This window comes from Suricata suricatta, chromosome 7 (genome assembly GCF_006229205.1).
Source record: "Suricata suricatta isolate VVHF042 chromosome 7, meerkat_22Aug2017_6uvM2_HiC, whole genome shotgun sequence".
Lineage (NCBI taxonomy): Eukaryota > Metazoa > Chordata > Mammalia > Carnivora > Herpestidae > Suricata > Suricata suricatta.
Window position 1 is genome coordinate 138,027,831 of NC_043706.1, and position 20,815 is coordinate 138,048,645.

General features: G+C 43.2%; 1 protein-coding gene across 1 annotated transcript in view; it reads right to left on the bottom strand.

The window, feature by feature from the left end:
* Positions 1 to 312: 312 nt before the first annotated feature.
* SLC22A2 (solute carrier family 22 member 2) overlaps positions 313 to 20,815 on the bottom strand; it is a 33,006-nt gene continuing 12,503 nt past the window's right edge. The window contains exons 5-11 of the mRNA XM_029944760.1: positions 19,516 to 19,630; positions 17,751 to 17,857; positions 16,240 to 16,454; positions 14,724 to 14,832; positions 13,636 to 13,748; positions 7,010 to 7,109; positions 313 to 910 (exon numbers count right to left, since the gene is read on the bottom strand). Coding sequence (XP_029800620.1) covers positions 844 to 910; positions 7,010 to 7,109; positions 13,636 to 13,748; positions 14,724 to 14,832; positions 16,240 to 16,454; positions 17,751 to 17,857; positions 19,516 to 19,630 — 826 coding nt within the window. The 3' untranslated portion in view covers positions 313 to 843. The remainder of the gene's footprint in view (positions 911 to 7,009; positions 7,110 to 13,635; positions 13,749 to 14,723; positions 14,833 to 16,239; positions 16,455 to 17,750; positions 17,858 to 19,515; positions 19,631 to 20,815) is intronic.

A 20,815-nucleotide genomic window follows, 5' to 3' on the forward strand; every position in this document is an offset into this window, starting at 1 on the left:
AAAAGCTAAAATATCTGGAGATATTGCTAGAAGTGGAACAGGGCAAGTAAATTTTGTTTTCATTATAGGTCTTGAAGTATTTAGCTTCTAAAAATTTATCTTCTGCATTACCATGGTAAAATATGAATGCAATTTTTTTAAACTACAAATTTAGAGAAATTTTTATGAGTGAGACCTTACCATATCAGTTTAGTAGGTCAAATTTAATACTGCTCCTTACGAAACTTTTCTCCAGATTTTTGCTTTTTTTTGTAGAAAGCACACATTTGTACTCAACTCATCTAAATAGAGAAGACTTAGTGATTACTCACATTGTATTTCGGATTCTTTTATTTTAGTTTCTTTTAAAGTCTAACCCAGATAATAATGTATTTTAAAATTTTGTCACCCATGTCACTTGAAAGGCCAATTTAAAGTTCCTGGCATACATTCTGGATGACTTGATCTTATTTTATATGTATCATTTCTTTAAGAAAACGGGCTCTCTTCTCCCACTTAATAGTTTTTCAGATCTTCTCTGTTTCCCTGGCCCACAATTCCCCTGTGTATTTTGGTTTGAGATCATTGTGGAGAAAGAAATAAAATAAAATAAAGATGAAAACAATCCCCAGCACACCAATAGGATTGTCTTGAGAATGCTGGGAATGGAGTGAGCTGGTGGGACGTGGTAGAATTTGGTCCCGTGGGTGGACTTGATTACACTAGGACAACAAACTCTATGTGGCTATATATTTAGGCTAATAGGGTTCAAAAGGAGGCAAGGGTGAATTATATGGTCTTTGTGCAGATGGAGAAGTCTCTTGTATCAGCACAGCAAGGCCATAGCAAGCGTGGTCTCTCTTCTTAGTTGAAGGGAATATCTACTTTCTTGACTTGGAGGTAAATCATCTTTTCTTTATTTTTTCTTGGTCTGCAGTAATAAAGAAAATGGAGAGGAGATGAAGAAATAATGAGGAGGTTATAAACCAAAAGAAGGTGGGTAATAAATAAGTGGACAACAAATTGATGTAAGTTTTGTCCAGGATTAGTTTTGCAGTGTGTTCTGAGTGGTGATTACTGAAAAGAAAATTGACAGAGCTTGGTGAATAACTAATGTGATGCTCTTCTGGGATTGGCCTATGTTCCTTATTTTGGGTGTTCACTTTTCCATGTAATAGAGGAAATGGGTAATGACTCATTTAATCTTATATTGGTGAGAAATAATGACTGAAAAATCTAGACAGTTATTATCAGTTCTTGAAAATAAATTTTAGGAATCATTTTTACCAATGCTCATTGACTTTTCAACCATTGGACAAGTGAAAAATAAACTAGAAATTTGTTCAAATTGCACATTTTCTCAGTGATCTTATTTTTATGAATACCAGGATGTTGCTGATACTCATCATAGAGATGCTGCTTTCTTCCTTCTGCGGTTCCCAGACATGCCCTTTGGACATGCTCCAGTTGATAGTAAGATTGAAGTCTGGGGTGGGGCTGCCCTTGGGTCCCCCAGCAACTCACAGCATTTCCCCTGCCTGGGGTTGCTTACTCCTGCCTCAGCTTCTGGGCAGGTCTGACACAGGGAGTGTAGCTGAAGCTCACCCAAACCGCCTGGCAGTGCTGGGGTTCTCTCAGACTCTAGGTGTAGAGGCCCAAGGAAGTGGGCTGTCCTCTCAGGCTCTCTATGCCAACAACAGTGACAGCAAAAGCAGCGGCAGCAGCAACAACAGAAACAACAACAACAGGAATAGGAACACCAGCAACAACAATAGAAGCAACAACAGGAACAGGGACAAACATAGTGACAACAATAGTAACAACAATAGCAGGAACAAAAACAACAGCAACAATAGCAACAGCAATAGTAGGAATGACAACAGCAGCAGGAACAACAGCAACAGCAGCAGCAACAACAGGAACAACAGCAGCAGCAGCAGCACCAATAGCAGCAGCAACAGCAGCAGCAACAGCAGTAACAGTGGCAACAGCAGCAATAACAATAGTAAAAACAATGATAGCAACAACAACAGCAGCAGCAACAATAGTAACAATGGCAACAACAGGAACAACAGCAGCAACAAAAGCAATAACAGTAACAAGAGTAACAATAGCAGCAACCATAGCACCAACAATAGTAACAGCCGCAACAGGAACCACCACAGTAGCAATAGTAACCACAGCAACAATAAGAACACAACAGCAACAGCAGCAGCAACAAAAGGAACCACAGAAGCAACAATAGCAACAACAGCAACAATCATAGTAACAAAAGTAACAATATTAACAACAACAGCAACAATAGCAACAATGGCAGTAGCAACAATAATAGGAACCACAGCAGCAACAATAGTAACAGTAATGAAAACCACAGCAGCAGTAATAATAACAACAACAGCATCAGCAAGAGTAACTATGGCAACAACAGTAGTAATAATGGTAAGAACAGCAACAATAGCAGCAATGATGGTAACAATAGTAACAACAGCAGCAGCAACAATAGTAACAATGGAAACAATAGGAACAACAGTAACAATATTAACAACAGCAGCAATAATAGTAACAATGGTAGCAACAGCAGCAGCAAGAGTAGTAACAACAACAATAATAGGAACCACAGCAGCAACAATAGTAACAACAGTAACAATAGTAACAACAGCAGCAGCAACAATAGTAACAATGGAAACAATAGGAACAACAGTAACAATATTAACAACAGCAGCAGCAATAATAGTAACAATGGCAGCAACAGTAGCCACAACAATAGGAACCCCAACAGCAACAATAGTAACAACAATGAAACCCATAGCAGCAACAATAGTAACAACAGCACCACCAACAGCAACAATAGTAACAATGGAAACAACAGGAACAACAGCAACAACAAAAGCAACAACAGTGACAATATTAACAACAGCAACAATAATAGTAACAATGGCAGCAATAGTAACAGCAATAATAAAAACAACAATGAAAACCACAGCAGCAACAATGGTAACAACAATAACAATATTAACAGCAGCAGCAGCAATAATAGTAACAATGGCAGCAACCACCACAATAATAGTAACAGCAACAATAATAGGAACCGCAGCAGCAACAATAATAACAACAATGAAAACCACAGCAGCAGCAATAGTAACAATAGCAACAACAGCAGCAAGAGTAACTATGGTAACAACAGTAGTAATAATGGCAAGAACAACGACAGCGGCGATGATAGTAACAATAGTAACAACAGCAACAACGACAGCAGCAACATTAGTGACAGCAACAGGAACCACAGCAGCAGCAATAGTAACAACAGCAATAGTAGTAACAGTGGCAACAAAAGCAACAGCAGTAACAAAAGCAACAATAGTAAAAATGGCAAGAACAACAGCCAAAACAGCAGCAATGATAGTAATAGTGGCAACAACAGGAACAACAGCAGCAGCAGTAGTAACAACAGCAACAACAACAGTAACAATGATAATAGGAACCACAGCAGCAGCAACAGTAACAATGGCAACAACAGCAACAATAGTAGCAATAGTAACAATGGCAGCAAAAGCAGCAAGAGCAGGAAGAATAGTAACAACATCAACAACAATAGCAGTAACAGCCACAACAATAGTAACAACAACAGCAACAGTCACAACAACAGGAACAATAAAAACAGCAACAGCAACAATGCTAACAATAACAGGAACCAGAGCTGCTGCAATAGTAACAGCAACAACCCGAACAGCAGGGACAACAGCAGCAGCAACAACAGTAACAGTAGCAACCACGGCAACAGCAGCAGCAATAGTAACCATGGCAACAGCAGCAGCAGCACAGCCAGGCCGACTGCCTCGTAAGGAGCCCCAGCCCTGCCCTGGACCCTCACTGCACTCTCCCACCGGGGAGCCGGGCCGTCTGGGACCTGGGGGCCAGGACTAGCCTGGCTTTTTCACTTACTGGCCCCATAGACGAATCCTTTAATCTCTCTTGCCTTCGTTGTTTTCAGTTGTCCAATGAGGTTAATAATAATAATAATAATGGTAATAATAATAATACCTGTTCCATAGGGTTGGTGCCAGGATTAAATGAAGCAACACACGAGAAAGCCTTGGAAAGTACTAGCTGAAAGCTCTGAGTAAACGCTAGCCACTGTTACCCAATTTTACAGAAAAAGAAACAGGTGCCAGGGTGAAATCAGGTGTACACTAGGAAAGCGCTAGGGCTTTCTTTGTAAAAAGGATGGGCGCAGGGCCCTTGGGAGCCAAGATCCTTGGTGGGGGTCGAGGGAGTCCCACCCCACCCTGTTTTCGCACCTCTCTCGCAGTGTCTGGGACACAGGACCTGGGGCAGCTCTCCTGACGGATGCAGCCTGCCTGACCCCAGGGCCAGTGGGGGCTGCCCCTGCTCCCGACATCTCTGTCCTGCAGGCTGCTCCTGCCTGTCTCTCCCCGCAGGGGGGCCCTTCGCCCAGCCCTGCCTCGGCATTCACCTCCTCACCCTGTCGTGTGGCCCCCAGGCCTCACACAGATCTACCTTCCATCTTTGAAAGGTGAGCTGGATGACGCAATGCAGAAAACAGAAAAGCGCAAACCTTCACAGAAGTATTTGTAGGTCAGGTGCATAGAAAGCATGTAAAACAGCAGCAGGGATGATCTGAGATCCGTCTTTAGCCCGATGAACCAGCCTGATGAAAATGAAAGCCTCCCGCAAATGGATGTGTATGTATAGGTGCCCGGGCTGCACTTCCCGACCTCAAAACCGTTCAGAATATATTTTAAAATTTGATTCCCAAACAATTATCTAGGCACATATTTCCCTGCTTTGTGGAAGAGCCATGAAAACGTCTATGAATAATATTGGTGGTTTTGGACATTTCCAAAGTGCCAGGCACTTTACATGCATATATCTCATTACAAAAAGCCAAAGGGCAGAAACTGTTGTCCCCATTTACAGCTGAAGAAACTGAGGCTTAGAGGAGTTAAGGCCACACAATAGGAAATGTCAAGACCTTGCCTATCAGACTCTACCGCCCATGCTCCTCCCACCACATACCCTTCCCAGCTCTGCAGCTGGCTGGGAAAGCCTGGAGAAACCACAGGAGCAGACGCGCTCGGGGGGACTCAGCATTTATCCCTTGGCCACTTGGCGAGCCCCTGCTGTGGTCTCTGGGGATATGGCAGTAAGTGCGGCACAATCTGTCTTCAAGAGGACAGACGTGTGCATGGGAAGCTTCACTGCGTCAGGGGATAGAGAGGGGACAGTTGGTGTAGATCCAGGACCTCAAACTCAAATGTCTGCATGTACCAGGCAGAAAACATAAGTGTACCGGGCCCATGACAGCCAGGCCTGGGGGTGCTGTGGCCTTCGCCAGCGGGTGTGCCAGTGGGTGTGCCCTTTAAAACGCCGAGCCCTCTCTCAGCTCCGACAAATCTCAACAAGAAGAAATGCCTGCACTGTGTTACCAAATCCCCTGAATTTTTTCTTTAACAGATCCTGGGAATCTAGTTTCTGTGGAATTTCCCACTTACAAGATACCACGTGGGCCAAGCAAAGCACTTGAGACCCTGATGACCTGGAGGCTGCCAGCCGTGACCTCTGCTGATTTCAAAGGCCTCTTCTAGAGCTGGGCTGCAAGCTCGAGAAAAAGCCTCCGGCCACTGTGATTTCTTCTGCAGCGGCATCTGCTCAAGCACTGAGTGTGCTAAATGTGAACGTTGTGGGGAACCGGTAAAGTTCTGTTCAGTTCATGGCGTCGGTGGGCCGAAACTGCATCATAAATAAAATGCATTAAAACATCTGGGCACACTGCATAAACATACTCGTGGGGAGCGTGTCCTATGTTTCTCTTTATTAGATTTTCTTTTTCATTTGTTTGTTTTTCTTGAGAGAGATAGAGAGCGAGTAGGGGAGGAGCAGAAAGAGAGAGGGAGACAGAATACTAAGCAGGCTCCGTGCTGTCAGTGCAGAACTCCATGTGGGGCTTGAACCCATGAACCGTGAGATCATGACTTGAGCCAAAGTTGGATGCTTAACTGACTGAGCCATGCAGACACCCCTATTTGCCCATTCTTTTTACAGAAATGGTAGAATATTTACTTCCTATAGTTTCCTTTTTTAAATTAATAATATATCTTAGAAAACCTTCCTTATCAGTGCGTGTAAAGTTGCCTCATTCTTTTTAATGGCTGCAGAGTATTCTGTTGAATGACCTACCGTCATTTATATCATCAGTGGGCATCTAGGTTGTTTCCAGTCTTGTGTTACATGAAACATGGTCTTAAATAGTAATCCTGCACACCTGTCACCGTGCACATGCACACTCCTAGAAGGGTGAAATTCCCAGGTAAAATAAAATGCACGTTTTCGATACTGTGGTCCTATTGTCATCACAGGAATGTCAGATTTTTACTCACAGGGCACTGTGTCCCTACATTCCTTCCCCATGTGCTATGTTACCGAGCAGTCTGATCTTTGACAACTTCAGCTGTGAGAAGTGCGTGCTCCTCTGTGCTCCTCTTCCTACGTGGGGACGAGCAGATTTCCGTATCTTTAAGAGCCACTTTTCTTTTCTTTTCCCGAACTCCCTAGTCAAGCCCTTAACCCATTTTCTTCTTTTGGGTGGTTCTCTTATGGATTTGTCTGAGCCCTTTATATACTGGGAAACCAGCCCCTTGTGGAGGAGTAAATATTTTCTTCACATTTGTCATTATTATTATTTTTTTGATGATGTTGGGGTTTTCAGTGCAGAATTCCTTATTTTTAGAAAGGGACACTTTCTAAAATCTTTTTCCAATGCGCCTTGGATTTTTCACCATCCTTGCAGAGACCTTCTCCACCCTGAAAGTACCAGGGTCTTCCCCTAGAGTGTGTTCATTATTTTACTGTTTCTTTAGTTTTTGTTTTTGTTTTTGTTTTTTACTCTTCAGTCTATGATTTTGTGTGACTCGATCTCAATGTATGGTATGAGCTATAATTTCAGCCTCATCTTTTTTCCCGCCTGGCCTCAGAATTGGCCCAGACACGCAGAGGCATTGCAACTCCGTACCTCCGCATGTTCTCCGCTTCCTCTATGGTCTCAGGCAAAGCCTTCCCTTTGGTCTCGGGTAGCAATAGCACCAGTGCCCCGGCAACCAAGCCGATCACAGCTGAAAGCAAACAGATGCAAACCACATTAAGAACTAAAATACGCAGGTCAGTGTTTTTGCCGTTGGCCCTGAGCCTGACGCGGGGCTCAGTCCCACAAACCTCGAGATCATGACCTCAGCTGAAATCAAGAGTCAGATGCTCAACCAACTAAGCCCCACAAGTGCCCCAAACATTCAGGTTTTATAATCAGAACCCCACTAATTTCTTTTTTAAAAAAACTTTGGGTGTGATTTTCCTATACTTACAGATTTCTTTGCTCCCTCTGACTGTCCTATAAATATTTTGCTGATTCCAAACTCTACTGGATTGCAATTCCTTATAGGGAGATGAAATACTTAACATTTTGAGTCAAGGTTATTCTAGGCTAGAGAACATTGCCACGATATTAAGATACATTGGAGTTAGAAAATAACTCTGAAAAAAAAATCAACTCTAAGGAAAGGAAGCACACAACCCTGCCAATATAAAGCACTAAGTAATGAAAATGAGTCAGAAACTTGGGTCACTGTTAGCAAAGAGAGGTAATGAATCATGTGTCACTGCATTACAGCATGAAAACGTATAGGCCAGCCTATGTTTTTGTTTTAATTCAGGTGTTTGATAAATTTCTTTTGTTCCTTTTTCCTTTGTCTCCAGCTGTAATTTTTCGCACGTGCTGGTGGGTAATTGTAAACATCAGAGTGTTTATGGTTCTTTAAATGCCCGTTAACACTTGGGATTCTAAGGTTGCATTGTATGTTTTGCTGTAGTAGAATGCACAAAGTAGATGCGGTTCTTTTCTTTGCTGGTTTTGGAGTTTCAAAAAAAACCTGCACACTAGACTCTGTTTTTATGTCCTTACAAAATAGCAGGAATAGAGGCCCCTGTGGTTCAGGATATGGGCTGTAGCTCTGGGCCCCGGGGGTCCACTGCTGAGCCTCCGCTCACTGGTCTCAGAGCCCTGGGAAGGCCTGTTCTGAATCTCAGTCATGAAGTGAGGTGATATTTCCACGTCACATGCTTGTGGTGTGACTGAAGTGACTTCCTGCTCGTTAGTGGGGGTGCCTGTCACAGGGTATGAACAGGGTAGCTCTCCCTTTGGAGTCTCTCCAAACCACTGATGATTCACTTGGTTATAACTCATGCAAACAATAAACATATTCATGGACTTTGATCTCTGAAGTGAGTGAATTATGAACAGAGTATCATAGATTACTCAAACTGTCATCCCTTTAGCATTTTCATTTGCAAAGATAGGCCTAATTGATGAGGTTCTTTTTTTTAAGTTTTTATTTATTTTTGAGGGTGGGGGGAAACGAGAGAGAGCAAGAGAGAATCCCAAGCAGGCTCTGAACTGCCAGTATGGATCCCGATGTGGGGATCAAACTCATAAACCATGAGATCATGACCTGAGCCAAAATCAAGAGTTGGATGCTTGACCAAGTGAGCCACCAAGGTGCCCCTTAACCAGGTTCTTTCTTTCTTTTTTTTTTTTAATGCTTATTTATTTTTGAGAGAAAGAGAAAGAGACAGAGAGACAGAGTACAAGTGGGGGAGGGACAAAGAGAGAAGGAGACACAGAATCTGAAGCAGGCTCCAGGCTCTGAGCTGTCAGTACCTAGCCTGACACGGGGCTCAAACTCACAAACCGTGAGATCATGACCTGAGTCGAAGTTGGACGCCTAACTGACTCAACCCCCCAGGCACCCCTCAGCTTATTTCTTAAATCAGTTTTTTTTTCCCAGAGCTCTTCCAACTGGGGTTTGCCCAGCTTTCGATTTGCTGATTTTCAGGCTTCTAGAGAACCATTTCCGACTATTTCTTTTTTTTTTTAATAATAGTTTATTGTCAAATTGGTTTCCATATAACACCCAGTGCTTCTCCCCACAAGTGCCCCCCACCATGACCATCACCCCCTCCCTCCCTCCCCCTCCCCCTTCAGTCCATGGTTCGTCTCTAGTATTCAGTAGTCTCCCTTGATCTGTGTCCCTCACTCTTTCCCCCTTCCTCTCCCCATGGTCCCCTGCCAGGTCTCTCCTGTTAGACCTATGAATGCAAACATATGATATCTGTCCTTCTCTGCCTGACTTATTTCACTTAGCATGACACCCTCGAGGTCCATCCACCTTGCTACAAATGGCCATATTTCATTCTTTCTCATTGCCATGTAGTACTCCATTGTATATGAGTACTTCTTGATCAATTCATCAGGTGATGGACATTTAGGCTCTTTCCATGATTTGGCTATTGTTCACAGTGCCAATATGAACATTGAGATACCCTTGAGGTCCATCCACTTTCCTACAAATGGCCATATTTCATTCTTCCTCATTGCCATGTAATACTCCATTGTATATATATACCACATCTTCTTGATCCATTCATCAGTTGCTGGACATTTAGGTTCTTTCTATGATTTGGCTATTGCAGAAAGTGCCGCTATGAACATTGGGGTACATGTGCCCCTATGCCTCAGCACTTCTGTGTCCCTTGGGTAAATCCCTAGCCAAAATATACAAGGAGCTCACTAAACTACATACACGAAAAATGAATGATCTAGTGAAGACATGGGCAGAAGACCTGAATAGACACTTCTCCAAAGAGGACATCCAGATGGCCAAACAGGCACATGAAATGATGCTCAGAGTCACTCATCATCAGGGAAATTCAAATCAAAACCACACTGAGATACCACCTCACACCGGTCAGAGTCGCTAAAATGAACAAATCAAAAGACTATAGATGCTGGCGAGGGTGTGGAGAGACGGGCACCCTCCTACACTGTTGGTGGGAATGTAAACTGGTGCAGCCTCTCTGGAAAACAGTGGGGAGGCTCCTCAAAAAACTATCAATAGAACTCCCCCCTATGACCCAGCATTTCCGACTATTTCAAGACCACAATTGGCACACCATTGTTTGGTGCAAACGAAAAGGAAAGGAATAAAAATGTAGAAGGGTTAGTTTTGTTTCCTGCTAGCTACTCAGATTGGTGAGAGTAGATGGAACTATAAGCAAAATTAAAAATGGGAGTTGTTGAGGGGCGCCTGGGTGGCTCAGTCATTTAGGCGCCCAGCTTTGGCTCTGATCAGGATCTCACAGTTCGTGGGTTTTAGCCCCGCATCAGGCTGTGTGCTGACAGCTCAGAGCCTGGAGCCTGCTTCAGATTCTGGGTCTCCCTCTCTCTCTGCCCCTCCCCTGCTCGTATTCTGTCTCTGTTTCTCAAAAACGAATAAACAGTAAAAAAATAAAAATAAATAGGAGTTGTCTTCGCATTTACTTGAAACAGTGAAATGCAGTAAAATCCTTTATCTTTTCAAGGGAAGGTGAATCCTGGGGGAGGGTCTACAGAGGCTCCTCTAGGTCTGGACCTTACTTTGCTTTGTTAAATGAAGTCTCTGTTCTCTACTCACAAATGTCTCACTGACCCATCATCACTCACTGCTCACCTAAGGGGCCCAAGATCGAGGCTGTTTCTCCTTACTCCCTGGAAGGAAGGCATCCACAGGACCTTGTGGGACTTCTCTGAGATGGAAAGCAGGCTCCGTGCGGATCCCTCAACCACTGTGGGGAGAAGAAGGCACCCAGGGCATGTAGGTCCCGTAGGTAAATGGCACTAGCCATTCTGTTGCCAAAGCATGCTTATCCCAGGATAAAGAGCTCACGTTCTATCAACTTGGGCTTCTTGTTATTATTATGTTGCACTAGAGAGGAATTTTTTGGGTCTATTCTGAGGGTGAGTTCTATTAGCAGAGTGGAGCGTTTGCTGGCAGATCTACACCAGTGGAAAATCCCCACCCCCGCCTCCTGAATCCCTGGAGAAGAGGAGGGAGCAGAGATACTTGTGTGCGACAATGCCCAGTATTAGGAGAGAAGCCATCTGTGTGTTTGTCCGGTGCGTGGAGGGTCTTGACTTCCCTCCCTCAAATTAAGCGAGTGTTAAAAATAAAAAATTAAGTGAGTGTTGTAGGCCCATGGGGGAAAATGTCACAATTTTTGTCAAGTTAAAAGTGGTTCTTAATGGATCTAAAAGAAGACGAAAATGGGTGCATTGAGGCCTTCTGGCTAAAGTGAAAAGGTGACTGTTGCGTGCATGAATCTGGACACCTTTCTGTGTGGTGCACAGGAGAGGGTCTCTCTCACAGTCCCCAGCTGTGGGGAAAAGCAATGGCCCAGAATGAATGGAAGTCCCCAGGATTCCCAGACCCCTTTGATAGTCTGCAGACCCTCAACATTGGCCTCGGTGTGCAACTTGCTGATAATTAGATTTGTTCCTGTCACCTTCCAGGTTGTAGGCTGGTCAGGGAGGGCCTGGCTCAGCACTGATACATTCCTTCACTGTTGGAGGGAAGCTCTGAGTCCACCCTCTTTATTTATTTTTTTAAATTTATAGTTTATTGTCAAATTGCTCTTCCCCACAAGTGCCCTCCTCCATGACCATCACCCCGCTTCCTCTTAACCCCTCCCCCTTCAGCCCTCAGTTCGTTTTCAGTATTCAAGAGTCTCTCATGATTTGCCTTCCTCCCCCTCCCTAACTCTTTTCCCCCCTTCCCCTCCCCATGGTCCTCTGTTAGGTTTCTCCTGTTACACTTATGAGTGAAAACATACGGTATCTGTCCTTCTCTGCCTGACTTATTTCGCTTAGCATGACTCCCTCTAGGTCCATCCATGCTGCTACAGATGGCCAGATTTCATTCTTTCTCATTGCCATGTGTATATATACCACATCTTCTTGATCCATTCATCAGTTGATGGACATTTCAGCTCTTTCCATGATTTGACTATTGTTGACAGTGCCGTTATGAACATTGAGGTACATGTGTCCCTATGCATCAGCACTCCTGTGTCCCTTGGGTAAATCCCCAGTAGTGCTATTGTTGCATCATAGAGGAGTTCTACTGATAGTTTTCTGAGGAACCTCCACACTGTTTTCCAGAGCGGCTGCACCAGTTTACATTCCCACCAACAGTGTAGGAGGGTGCCCGTTTCTCCACATCCTTGCCAGCATCTATAGTGTCTTGATTTGTTCATTTTAACCACTTTGGTGACACAAAGAAATGGAAAAACATTCTATGCTCATGGATCAGAAGAATAAACATTGTTAAAATGTCATTATTACCCAAAGCAATCTACACATTCAATGCAATCCCAATCAAATTATGCCAGCATTCTTCTCAAAGCTAGAACAAACTATCCTAAAATTTGTATGGAACCACAAAGACTCCGAATAGCCAAAGTAACACTGAAGAAGAAAACCAAAGCAGGAGGCATCACAATCCTAGACTTTAGCCTCTACTACAAAGCTGTCATCATCAAGACGGTATGGTATTGGCACCAAAACAGACACATAGACCATTGGAATAGAATAGAGAACTCAGAACTGGACCCACAAATGTATGGCCAATTAATCTTTGACAAAGCAGGAAAGAGTATTCAATAGAAAAAAGACAGCCTCTTTAGCAGGTGGTGATGGGAGAACTGGACAGCAACATGCAGAAGAATGAAATTAGACCACTCTCTTACACAAAAATAAACTCAAAATGGATGAAAGACCTGATGTGATACAGGAAATCATCAAAACCCTAGAGGAGAAAGCAGGAAACAGCCTCTTTGACCTCAATCGCAGCAATTTCCTACTCGACACATCCCCAAAGGCAAGGGACTCAAGAACCAAAATAAACTATTGGAACTTCATCAAGATAAAAAGCTTCTGCACTGCAAAGGAAACAATCAAAAGAACTAATAGGCAACCGATGAAATGGGAAAATATAGTTGCAAATGACATATTGGATAAAGGGCTATTATCCAGAATCTACAAGGAACTGACCAAAATCCACACCCACAAAACGAATAATCCAGTGAAGAAATGGGCAGACAACATGAATAGACACTTCTCCAATGAGGACAACCAGATGGCCAACAAACACATGAAATGATGCTCAGTGTCACTAATCATCAGGGAAATACAAATCAAAACCACACTGAGATACCACCTCATGCCAGTATGAGTCCATCCTCTTTAAATCTAACTGCCCAAGGAATTCGAGAAAGGAGTGCCCGACACCAACACAGGTGTCCTGTTAAGCTACAGCATTTCCTTAATCGTGGTCTTTGTTTCCCCTGGGTTTTGAAATCACTCTTTGCAAAACCATAACCACCTTTCTTTGAAGTAATGTAGTGCAAAGTTTGGTATTTTCTCACATCTGGCCATAGAGGAGGCAGAAAGAGGGAGCTCTTTGACAAACAGACCCAAGGAGGGATGGAAATTGGTGAAGAGAGTTACAGGTTTTCTTCAGGCCAATGTCTTTCCATCTTACTCCTTCTTGAACTTTGTACCACAAAGGCCATGAGTCCCAGTGGGCTCCCCTACCTGAGTTTTAGGAGCTACTAATGGTATTACCAATACTAGTATTACTAGCGCTAAGACTAGTGCTAATTACTAGCTGTATTTAGTAGTTGCTAGTAGGTAAAAGGCCTATTTTGAGATAGAAAAAGGGCAGTTTCTAGAAAAATAGGTTTCTTTCAAAGACATGTCTGAGGATTTCTTACCAAAAACCACCAGTGGGAGTTCATGCCAGACATCGGTGAGCCGGTAGACCAGGAATGGCGTGATAATGCCACCAATGTCACACATGGAGGAGCAGACAAGGACACCGAGATTTCTGAAATGCAGGAAGCTGATTTAATTTTTAGCTTCCCACCGGACGGTAGTTACCCCCCACCCTGCCTCCAAATAAATACTTCCCTATATCACCAAAATGTCTGTGAACTGGAAAAAAGAAGTGTTCACATTATTTTCAACACATGCAAATAGTGTGTGATGCACGGCTCCATCCCTATTCTGTTGAGCTTATTTTATGTTAGTTTTTTGGAGATTTTTAATGGGGGGAGTAGTGTTCACTTTTTTACTTTAAAAAACTTTATTTAGTTTTTAATTTCCATCCAAGTTAGCATATAGTGCAACAGTGATTTCAGGAGTAGATTCCTTAATGTCCCTTCTCCATTTAGCCCATCTGCCCTCCCATAGCCCCTCCAGCAACCCTCCATTTGATTCTATATTAAAGAGTTTTATACATTCTGTCTCCCTCCCTGTTTTTGTATTATTTTTGCTTCCCTTCCCTTATGTTCTTCTGTTTTGTATCTTAAAGGTCATATGAGTGAAGTCATATGATATTTGTTTTTCTCTGACTGACTAATTTCACTTAGCATAATACCCTCTAGTTCCATCCAAGTAATTGCCAAGTAATACTCCATTGTGTGGTGTATATATATATATATATATACCACATCATCTGTCGATGGACATTTGGGCTCTTAATTTTCACTTTTTGCTTTTATCACCTGTCTTCTCTACGCTGTTCTATGGTCCTGTATGTGCTGTTTCTGATCACTCTCTCCCGGGGCCATTTGGTAATTGTTCTCTTGCAGTCAATACCTTCTATTCTCTCCACCCAGCTTCTGTATTTCACCCTCACCTGTAAGTGTGAGATGCGGCCTCGGTACTGCCTTCACATGTTCTTATCCTCTCCTAACCTGTGTTTTGAAAAGGAAGGTGTCCTCCACTGGCTCTTGTGGTAGTTCTAGCGAGTAAGCAAATGTCCCAACCACCCTCTTCACGTTGAGGAAGGCGTGCTCACCTGATGAAGGTGGGGTACAGTTCCGCGTTGACCAGGCAAACCATTTCGTAGGCCATCGTAATCCCCATCCTGCCCAAGCACGCGATTATAACTCTTAGCCACTGCAGATCTGAGGGGCAAAAACACACCAGTTACACACACTGCACAGGGTAATGGTCTGCAAACCTGGGTCTGCAAACAGTGCTCCAGAGGCGTGCAAGGTTCACACTCCAGAATGGGATGAGAACCCAAAATTCTTCTATAAACCCCAACTTTTGAGCAAGATTCCCCACATCTGTTAGTTTTGACCTAGCATAGTTTTTTTTAAATTTTACATCCAAGTTAGTTAGCAACACTGCAATAATGATTTCAGGAGTAGAATCCAGTGGTTCATCCCCTAAGTATAACACCGAGTGCTCTTCCAACAAGTGTCCTCCTTAATGCTTTTTACCCATTTAGCCCATTCCCCACCCACAACCCCTCCAGCAACCCTCAGTTTGTTCTCTGTATTTAAGAGTCTCTTATGTTTTGTCCTTCTCCTTGTTTTTATATTATTTTTGCTTCCCTTCCCTTATGATCGCCTGCTTTGTATCTTACAGTCCTTATATGAGCCAAGTCATATGATATTTGTCTTTCACTGACTGACTAATCTTTTTAGCATAATACCCTCTAGTTCCATTCATGTAGTTGCAAATAGCAAGATACCATTCTTTTTGATGGCCGAGAAATACTCTATGGTATATATATATATATATATATATATATATATATATATATATATATATATGCTACATCTTCTTTATCCATTCATCTGTTGATGGACATTTGGGTTCCTTAACTTGGACACAGTTCTAACACTACCTTTAGACCTCAGTCATTAATGACAACAGAATTACACCAGTTTCCAAGGCTGGGCCAGCTCTAGTCTATATAGGTCACTCACAAGGAATGGCAAATTGGGCATTTTTTAAATAATTGCTAATAACTGAAGGATTCAAACAAAGCTCCCTATTGATAATAGGATTTAGTTGCATAGGTTTTTACTCTCCTTCATGGAGAAAGCATTTTAAAAGGAAAGAAAGGAAGTGAATAATTGCTCATTGGTTACATTTACCTACTTCCTTTATTCTGCAGGATGATGGAAGGAGACCAGGGGAGTTGTCTAAATAATGTCTGGGAAACTCTGAAATAAGACTTTAACCCTGGGGCATGCTCTACCCCCCTCCCCCACTCCCAAAGGCCATGCTCTCTTTTCTGGGTCAGGTTGATAGTCTGTAGCATGAGCCCTCTTAGCCTTTCTTGTTCTAGTTCATTAAAGAACAATCAGGCGTGATTGTATTGCATCAGGCAACCATTGGGTACATACATTGTTCTTAAGGGTGGCTATATGGGTTTGCCTAGGAAGGTCGCTGATACTGTGTTCATTCTTTCCAAGTTGATTTGGATGACAAATCTCATAGTCTTACTATCGGGGGCTATGACCTTCCCTCTTCTCAGGGCCTTGGAAGACAAGACCCTAGCTTGGCCTGACACTTACCATCAGGGATAAAAACTGAGGCTAGGCAGGCTGCCCCTGCCACCATATTTGATGCAGCCCATGGATAGCGGCGACCTATACGGTCAATGGTGAGGATGATGATGAGGGCAGCTGGGAATTCCACCAGAGCAGAGTAGAAGAAATCCAGGTAGATATTGCTCCCTGCAAGGCCCATGTGCATGATGAGGCCCTGGTAGAGAACAGAGCTGGTGAACCTGAGCGAAGAGGAGAGCTCAGGTCAAGCCAAGCACCAAAACCAAGTCATCAAGAAGGAGGGGCTTCTGGAAACATCATAAGGGATTGTGGGTCACCTTTCTTTGTCATCTTAGTGCTATTCCCTCCCTTCCACTGCTTTTGCATTATCTGACCCACTGCTGTGGCTGGTTGAGACCTCGGAACCAGGAAAGGAGAAGAAATCGGAATAGCACTCCCTGGCCAAATTGAAAGGCAAGAAGAAATTTTTTTCTAGGGTGATTTATTTGGTAAAACTGTGTCAGGCTATTAGTGGTTGTTAATTATTTCTCTCTTTGTAGTTTTCTAACAGAATCAGGATCAAAAGGCTTGGCTACTTAATTCAGATTTTAGGAGACCAGAGACCCAAATGGGTACCAAACTCCCAAATGGATACAGCCTCACTTCTTGAGGATTTCTCTTCTGACACCATACAGATAGCATTTGGACGATGTTTTTTATTTTGTGGACTGAAAGTGTTATCTGTAATGGAAACTATGAAAACCCCTGGCAAGAGCTGCAATTACTCAGAAAAGGAAAGAAGGAAAATGAAGCCACACTTCACTGCTTTGTGTTGTTTGCAGTACTCTAAAGGTTGCCAGATTAATTCCTGGTGAGCTTTGCTTCTGCCAGTGGTTACAAATCTCCATTTTGCTGGTGTGAGTCCAACGTACACTGAAAGAAAAGTGCACTGTACTCAGAAGGCTTGGTGCAGGGTGAGGGCTCAGAGCCCCAGGAGAAGCCTGCAGACAGTGGGAACAACCACGCTTCAACCACTGGATTGTGGAGTCAGTGGACTACTCTTTGTGGCTTTTTCTCATTCATAAGTGTATTTTTTTCTCCAAAAGACAAAGAAAGGAAAAGACCTGTCCTTGCTATCCCTGTGCAATAAGGAGAGATCTACACTCATCATAGACATAGAACCAGTAGTTGTCCATTTTGGCTGAATATTGGAATCATCTGGAGAATGTTAAAATATTGGTGCCTTGGACCTTCCCTTGACCAAGGGCTTGGTATTTCATAACCTCCCAGGAGATTCTAAGGCAATGCCAAGGTTGAGAATGTGCTTATCTATGCTTTGGGACTGTAAGCTGATTTCAACATCTGCCCCCCAAAATGATATCAGAAAAACCTATGACAAGTGAGAGCCCTCACGGTCCACCGTCAATACTGATACTGGAACCAGGCTGTGTGACGGTGCTCTTAGTCCCTTCCTTAATGTGGACGACAGAGATTTTTAAAAAACGTGGAGGGGTTTTGAAGTGAAAAACATTCCTTACCAGTTGTACATCAGGATCAAAGTGTGTTTCCTGATCTGAGGGGTTCTGACCAAGTCAAGAAACGAAGGATTCAGCTTCTCATCAACTTCCTCATCAGGTCTGAGGCTCTAGGAATAGAAACAGTAGGAACAGCCTTGTGGGGTGAAAGACGGTATCGCTGGGTAATACAGGGAATCACAACAGTACGTGACACTTGCTGAGGCTTATAGTGAGCCTTTCACAAGTAGTTGCTCGGTTAATCTGGACTATCCTGGAAGTTAGTGTCCACCTTTTCCCACCCCCTTTCACAGAAGAGGAAGCTGGGATTCAGGGGAGTTGGATCACTTATGTGGATTTGTCAAGGAGCCCTGGAGGTAAAGCACAGTGGGGCAGGAGAAGGCCTTGCCCAGTGTCCTGTGGGCTGAAGACATTGGGCATGCTCTCTGCGGGACAATTGTGACCCAGCAGTCAGAAGGCTCCGCTCTGGGACCCTTGCACTTGGAGCAGCTCTGTATCACCTGGAGCTTGTTAGAATGAAAGACCTGGGCTCCCATCCAGACAGACCGAATCAGAATCTGCATTTCCACAAGGCTCCCTGGTGCCCCCTGTGCACAGGTAGGTATTCACGTTCCAGAAGCCCTGCTCTAGAAGAAAATAGTAGGTGCTGGAGTGGAGATCTGATCTCCAGGGTTCAAGAAGTGGAAACTTTGCAAAACCCACTCCTTCCCAAAGCCACAACGGATGGGTCTGAAAGCCGGAGGAGCAAGGGGAAGAACGTTCAGCAGACTTACTGCTCTTCTGTGAACTTGAACTTTGGCGAGAGTGACTCACATGTCTTAGTCCCTGACCAATTTCTGAAAGGGCCTGAAACTTAACCAATGCTCTGCTGGTCATCAGTAGAAAAGACAGTCCAACCACCCAGAAACCAGAGAAAACGTGAAAAAAGGGCCTCTGAGAGGTGCCTTGGTGGCTCAATTGGCTAAGCATCCGACTCTTGATTTTGGCTCAGGTAGTGGTCTCACAGTCTGTGAGTTCTGTCAGCACAGAACCTGCTTGTGATTCTCTCCCCCTCTCTCTGTCCCTCCGCTACTCACACACTTGCTCTCAAAATAATACATAAAGAAACTTAAAAAAAAAAAAAAAGGGCTCTGAGTCCCAAAATGCTCAACTCTAAAGTCCTATAAATCACAAATGCTTACAGAGAACCTATCTTAGATCCTCACACAGAGATATTTACTTTTATTTTGACAGAGTTTTCCAATCGGCTTGATTTTCTCTGTTCCATCCCATCAGATAAAAGGCTGAAGTTAAAGGTGACAAGGTCTCCTAGAGGCAAATCACGAAAAGTAGGGAACATGGAACCTTAGCCACTTGTTTTATTTCAGAAGGTAGGGGATTGCTCCAGATGTTTTGGGACAATGTTTATTCAAAATGTTTAAAATTCTAAGAAGTTATTTGTGTTTGAAGACTCTTCCTTCTATGAAACAACCCCCCTTCCCAGATCCAGGTAAGGAAGACATTGGGTAGTTGGGTATAAGTGGCCTACACAGTCTTGGGCGGCACAGGACAGAAACCCCCATTTGCCTTTCAATGATTTTGGTTTCCTTTTTCTTTTATGTTTTGGATCTGTTTAGAATATTTTACCAGAAACCATGAATCCTAGGACAACGGAAATATCCTGTTGCATATGGTGGGCCCTTCTGTGACTCCCCATTGAGAACACACAACTTTACCAGACCCTCCTTTGTCACTGTTCCCTCATTTGATAGTTCAGCTGCTGGCTCACCTGAAGGGAGGCAGGCAGAGATTTTCCATTTTTCTTTGCGATGTACTTAATGATCCTCATGGCTTTAGCATTTTTGTTCTGGGAGATCAGCCACCTCGGAGACTCAGGGATGCACCTAAGGTAAAGCACAAGTGTTATCAATGCCGTTCAGTGGGAAATGGGCAGAGGTCTTACTGAACCTCCTTCCCGCAGTGGTCATAGTCAAGTTTCTGCAAGGAATCTTACACAGTGAGGTTGGATTGGATCCACAAAGGAAATAAAATTGTGCAGGGCCAGCACAGGAAAGGAAATCAACAAAATGAGAAAGCAGCCTACTGAGTGGGAGGAAACATTTGCAAATCATATACCATGGGGTAGTACTGAAAATATATAAAGAACTCATACAACTCAATAGCAAGAAAAAAAAACTGATTTAAAAAATCGGCATGGGATCCTAATGACATTTCCCAAAGAAGACATACCAATAGCCAAAAAAAAAAAAAAGATATAAAAAATGGGCAGAAGATCCTAATAGACATTTTTCAAAGAAGACATACAGATGGTCAACAGGTACATGAAAAGATGCTCAATATCACTAATCACCAGGGAAATGCAAATCAAAACCACAAGGAGATATCACTCCACACCTGTTAGGATGGTTAGTCTCAAAAAGATGAGAAATAAACATGGACAAGGGTGTGAAGAAAGGGAACCCCTTATGCCCTGTTGGTAGGAATGTAAACTGATGCAGTCACTGTGGAAAACTGTGGAGTTTCCTCAAAAAACTAAAAATAGAAGTCCCATATGGTCTAGCAATTCCACTTCTAGGTATTTCTTAGAAGGAAACATCAATACTGATTTAAAAAGATGTGTGCACCTCTGCGTTTATTGCAGCAAGTCATGGAAATAAGCTAAGTGCCCGTTGATAGATGAATGAATGGCTGAAGATGTGGTATACATTACACAACGGAATAGTAGTCAGCCATAAATAAGAATGAGGTCTTGCTGTCTCTGACAACATGGGTGGGCCTAGTAAGTATTACCCTAAGTGGGAATAAGTCAGACAAAGACAAACACCATATGATCTCACTTATATGTGGAATCTAAAGCAAACAAACAGACCAAGCTCACAGATACAGAGCACAGATTGGCGGTTGCTCGTGGAGGAAGTGAACAATGGGGTAGGGGGTCAGAAAGTGCAAACTTCCAGTTACAAAATAGTTAGAAGACTGAGGATGTGATGTATGGTGTGGTGACTACAGTTAATAGCACTGTATTGCATATTTGAAAGTTGCTAAAAGAATAAATTTTCAACATTCTC